The sequence below is a fragment of the Corylus avellana genome, chromosome ca9, assembly GCF_901000735.1.
Source record: "Corylus avellana chromosome ca9, CavTom2PMs-1.0".
In the NCBI taxonomy this organism is placed as follows: domain Eukaryota; kingdom Viridiplantae; phylum Streptophyta; class Magnoliopsida; order Fagales; family Betulaceae; genus Corylus; species Corylus avellana.
Genome location: NC_081549.1, coordinates 13,239,412 through 13,245,008, shown reverse-complemented (window position 1 = coordinate 13,245,008; position 5,597 = coordinate 13,239,412). Strand labels below are relative to the sequence as shown.

The window sequence follows — 5,597 nt, the reverse complement described above, 5'->3', positions numbered from 1 at the left end:
ATTGCTTCAGTAACCTTTGAAGAACTGTTGCAGCATAGTATAAGTCTACAATAAGCACTATATTTCTCCATAGTTCTTCGGAGAGAATGTTGGGCTTCTCTCGAAAGTTTGTCTACCTCATTGAGCACTAATACTGGCCATGCACAATTAGAGAAATCATCAGTAAATGAAAATTACAGACAGTGTTATGAGACTAGAATCCCAGCATCTCATCACTACTATCTCAATTCCTCTGTTAAGCTAATCAACCTGGATATTAGCAGGCCCATTCAACAAAACTTAAAAGGTAAATAAGAGAAAAGCTTGGCTGGTGGGCATAATCCTTGAAAAATTACCTTTGAGTATCAATAGGCATAAATCAGAGAATGAAAGGGAGAAAAAAGAAAGAATCGTTCAGCAGTACCTTTAAATCCTCTTTTTCCTTTTGTGTCAATAGGTCTATTTTTAGCTATTTCTTTAATTATTTCTTGAACAACATATCTGTCCTGAAACCCTGCATCACTGGGACTCAGTTCCACATGGTTGGTGCTTGACAATGTGGTAAGCTCTATATCAAGAGTTCTACTTCCAGCCTGAAACAAAATCATCGAAACATCATTCAAAGCTAAATGATCAATTTCATGTTTCACCGTGTACTATCGCTTTACTGGGATTAATAACAAAAAAAAGTAAAGAGAAAAAAAGGAGAGAGAGAGAGAGAGAGAGAGATAATCTCACATAGAAACCATGTTCAATAGGAAATTATATATAAATTCACAATTAACTAGCAAAAGGAAAAGCTTACATCGACTTTCCATGTCTTATTCTCCACCTTCACCTGCAAACAAACAAAGACAATTTTTCATAATCCACCATAAGATGTTACCAAACAATAGCCCTCAGCTCAGATAACTGAGAAAACCAAGAAAGATTAAAGAACGAATAAATTCATGAACCTTTCGTTTAACGCTGTTTTAATTACCAGGGGAAAAGAATCTGGAGAAAGCATTATTATATTTATGTTACAATAATAGGCTCAATTAGGTGAGAAATTATGTATTATTACTTTTTCCCCAAATTTTCTCCGCAACCAAAAATACCCAAGACACCCCATTTGGTTGACATTCAAGAAAAAAAATAAAAAATAAAAAATAAAAATTGCTAGGGCCAATCTTTTTCTCTCTTCTTTATGAATCCAGTAACACCAAAAAGATGAAGAAAATTAAAAATTAAAAATAAATAAAGGACCTTCTCAGCGCTAGGGCCGAACATCTGACGAATGAGGGCCATGATTAGGGTTTTCTTGCCGGAGCCCGGAGGACCATAGAAGAGCAGATGCGGGCAATCCTGCTCCGTGACCTGCGTGTGAGGAAAAGCGATTGGGAAAAACAGATATAAGACACCCCAAAAAAAAAAAAAAAACCCTAGAAAAAATTAGAAAGAAAAGAGAAATCGATTAGGGTACCAGTTTCTTGAGGTTTTGGGCGATGTCTTGGTGGACCATGACATGGTCTAAGGTTTTGGGTCGGTACTTGTCCACCCATAGCATCTTTGCATTCAAACCTTCAACGCTGTATACAGAGAGTGAGAGTGAGAGTGAGAGCGAGAGTGAGAGCGAGCGCGACAGTTGACGGTGTAAAAGAGAGAGAGACAGTATTGGAGAGGGCAAAAATGGCGGGAAAGGTAAGAGGACCTCGCAGCTGGATACCAGTCTTTGCACACGTGGCTCGCATTTAGTGTCGTGGATTTTATTTCTTATTTTTTGTTTAAGGCCATGCTTTTTCAATAATGTCAAATGTTATATATATGCACAATCTTATTATTTAAAATAAAATTCCAAAATTATTAACAATAAGCTTAAAAAATAGGCAAAAAGAAAGCCCAAAACACTATCAAAAGTCCTTATATAAAAAGCGGTTATCGGTTTTAATAACGGTAACCACTAACCACTTAAGCGAAGTAGTTGCGGTAATTAAAATCCAATAACCGTCTTAGACGATTGTGGTTAGTGGTTTTAACCAATAACCACTAGCTAATAACCGCTTCCGCTTGTACACTCCTAATCTGAACTAGGTTAAAGGAAATTTCCTCTAACACATTCAAAATAATGTCAAATATTTTATAACATATGAGATGCACATATATTTTATAACAGATATAAATAAAGGACATTTACTGAAGTACTAAAAATTGGTATGAAATTTGATTGTGATGATAATGCATTTGAGTTTTATAAAGAATATGCTCATCAAATAGGCTTTAGAGCTTGTTTGGGATTGCAGTGGTAAAGAGCTTTAGGATATAGAGCTTTTGCTCCTGAGCTTTTGGCAAAAGTGTTATTACTGAAAAGCTGTTTACATGTTTGGTAACTGCATGTCTTAAGTGTTTTTTTTATGTTACTGATGTTTAGTAACAAAATTAAAAAAAGTGTTTTTAGTTGCAAAAATGACAATAAAGGGCATGTAATGATTTTTTTTTTTTTTTTTTAGTATAGGCTCAAAAAAAATCATTACATGTTCCACCAAATATATATCCTTCTACGTGAAATCATTATATGTTTTTCAATCAAGGCCTAAGGTTGGCAATGATTTTTTTTTTTTTTTTTTTACATTTTATACCAACATTTTTATATAAAAATGTTTAATGTTAGCTTTCACAAGTAAAAATTAAACGTCAACATTTTCTTGCTTTTATACTTATATGCAATAAAAGTAATGTCAATTATTTTCTTTATTTCTTTTTTAAAATTATTTAAAAGTATTTAACATTTCAAAGTATTTAACACACTTTTTAACACCACAACACTTCAAAGTATTTAACACATAAAAAAGAACAACATTCAAGGAGATCCTTACAACATTTTAAATAGTTTATAACAAAACAACATTAAAAAATAAAAATAAATAAAAACGTCAGTGGGTCATAAGTAGATTAGCAATATGATCACACTCAATGTTCACAGAATTTTTATTGGACGTCTCTGGTTGTTGTATGCTTGACTCATCTTGTGCTTCGTGATCGCCTATACTGTCAGTAGGAAGTAAATCATCATCATCATCATATGGTTGGAACTCAGCATCCTTTATTGCATGTTTCTAATAAAGTTATGAAGAGCCATAAATGCCACCACGATTTTCACTTGTTTATCATAAAGAAAATTCGACATGCAATGTAATAACTTCCACTTATTTTTTCAAACTCCAAATGTTTTTTCAATAGTGCATCTAAGTGATGAATGTGCATGATTAAAAATTTCATGCATACCCATCGGTTGGCTTCCGCAACAAAAGTCTGGTAGATGATAGCGCTCCCCTTTGTATGGCCCCATATATCCCTTCATGTGAGGATATCTTGCGTCTACCAAGTAATATTTTCCTGCAAAAAAATATACGAATAACGGTCATAAAAAGCTTTTGAAATTTTTTTTTTTTCATGTATAATTCATAATTGTTATTTTTATTAAATACAAACCTCTAGGTGGGTGTGGAAATCATAATTCTTCCTTTCGAATAACTTCCAAAAAAATACGTGTATCATGTGCAGTACCTTCCCATCCAACCCAAACAAAGGTGAAATACATACAAAAATTCCAAACAGCCATAACATTCTGAGTAAGAATCCATTTTCGACCAATATATGGTATTTGTTTTGATGGAGAAATTTTAACTAGCACATAGGTTTTATCAATGGCTCCAATACAATCTTTGAAGTATGGCCAATACCGCTCATCATCACGAATTTTGCCTGGAACATTCTTAAACTTCCTATCAATAGGATTAATAATGCCAATTGCCATTTTTGAAACGGCCATTAAAACACTAGTAAAATGCCTACTAATTGTTTCTTTTGAATGTTGAAACCTTTCTTGCAATATTCTATTCCCAAACCCATGGCCTAAAGTATTCAAAAGCATAGCCACCAACTCTTTAACAGTTAATTTCCTAGTACCTCTTAAATAATATCTTTTCTTCAACTCTTCACACAAATAAATGAATCCATGTATTTCCATTCTGAAAATTTTGTTTGCATCTATCAGGATTACCTTGTAAAATCTCTATAACCCACTTATAACCTGTTTGATAAGAGGTCCTACAAGGTTCCTTTGCAATATATGGCATATAATAGTTCTCAACAAATTCTACTAATGTAGCTGCTAGAATAAAAACATCATTTTCATTTTCATTTCTTCCTCACCGTAATCATGATCACTTGTGTCATCTTGAGTGCTATAATCATTATTGTCCATGTTTGTAAGGAAAAAAAAAATAAAGAAATAAACACAAAATAAATATATAAGCACCCATAAAAATAAGAAAAAGAGATAAAAAATAAATAAATAACATTCAAATAAATCCTTATAACTTTTCAAATAGTTCATAACAAAACAACATTAAAAAATAACAAGATTATTCCATGCTACGACGATTAATTTCTCTATTCCCATTTGCTTGATAAAGTCAATCTGCAACCATGGCTCTTTAATAATCACAAACATCTCTCTATATGGCCTCTTAAGAAATACCTCTGTTGCAAACTTAAGGATGTCAATGTCATTTTCTCTTTTAGCAATCCCCTGAACAACATCCATAACCACTTCAATATTACATCCAGACTTATCGTAGCTCTTAGATGTCACTATATTCTTACTTTCTATTACATCACAAATACGACTCAAATGTTGACTAACGATTTGAACTCCTTTCTTTCTTTTCTTACATTGAATTGCAAGATCAAACTTCTTATTTCTTTTATCCCGCGTATCTAAATCAGCAGAAATATCATCAATGTCATGTGTATTGAGATTTGGTTCACATCCAAAACATCTAAACCTTCTACAACATTGTCATCTTCATCAAGCATTACAGTTGCAGCATCTATGCCACCAATATCATTAGGAACCAACCCTATGGATGGTGCCCAAAATCCCTCACCGGTAGCAGTTATATTTCTAAGCAATATTTCCAGCGTCATAGCATAAACCAAATCTGTCGTGCGAAACTTAGTTGCTTCTAGAACTTCTTGTATTTAGGTATTTGTAAAAATCAATAATAAACAATTTTTTAAATCATTTAAACAAAAACAAATAAGTACAAATATTGTACCTGCAATTTTTTTTCCCACCATTCATCGGGCGCATCAATTGTCTTTTTCACCGGATCCCATCCAAGGCCAGTTTTCTTGCCTATCAATCTCTTTCAAATGTTCCACTCTTTTTCAAACTATCACACTTGTTCTTTAGTTGTTTATAGCAATATTGTTTTCCAATTTTTTCATTAAATTTATTTATCACATTTTTCCATCTTGTCTTATTAAAATGTGTTCCTGGGCGGTTACCAGCATGAATCTCAATAATACATATGTCAAGATAATCTTCTAGCATTTTTTCAGTCCAAACTACTTTCTTTATTTGATTATTTGTAGTAGTAGCAATGTTGCTTTGACCTTTTCTACTCATGTTTGTCACACAATAAATAAGTTGATAAAATTATAAATAAAAAAAGTATGTTAAGCACTATTAATAATTAAAAATTTGTTTCAAGTGATCAATGGATAAAATGCTAAAATTTATATTTACATGAATAATATGCATGTCTATCAAATAAAAGGGCAACATAAAA

At 32.4% G+C, this 5,597-nt stretch overlaps 2 protein-coding genes across 2 annotated transcripts in view; both read right to left on the bottom strand.

Moving 5' to 3' along the window:
• The window catches only part of LOC132162325 (replication factor C subunit 3-like), a 3,596-nt gene extending 1,973 nt beyond the window's left edge, over window positions 1-1,623 (bottom strand). Inside the window, exons 1-5 of the mRNA XM_059572572.1 lie at window positions 1,445-1,623; window positions 1,228-1,338; window positions 785-817; window positions 404-572; window positions 6-133 (exon numbers count right to left, since the gene is read on the bottom strand). Of these exons, the coding sequence (XP_059428555.1) occupies window positions 6-133; window positions 404-572; window positions 785-817; window positions 1,228-1,338; window positions 1,445-1,528 (525 nt within the window). The 5' untranslated portion in view covers window positions 1,529-1,623. The remainder of the gene's footprint in view (window positions 1-5; window positions 134-403; window positions 573-784; window positions 818-1,227; window positions 1,339-1,444) is intronic.
• A 2,746-nt stretch (window positions 1,624-4,369) lies between these two features.
• LOC132162324 (uncharacterized) lies at window positions 4,370-4,950 on the bottom strand. The gene is made up of 2 exons (XM_059572571.1): window positions 4,809-4,950; window positions 4,370-4,740 (listed from the first exon to the last, which is right to left on the bottom strand). The coding sequence occupies exons 1-2, from the start codon at window positions 4,948-4,950 to the stop codon at window positions 4,370-4,372; spliced, it is 513 nt and encodes a 170-aa protein (XP_059428554.1).
• Between the last annotated feature and the right edge of the window lie 647 nt (window positions 4,951-5,597).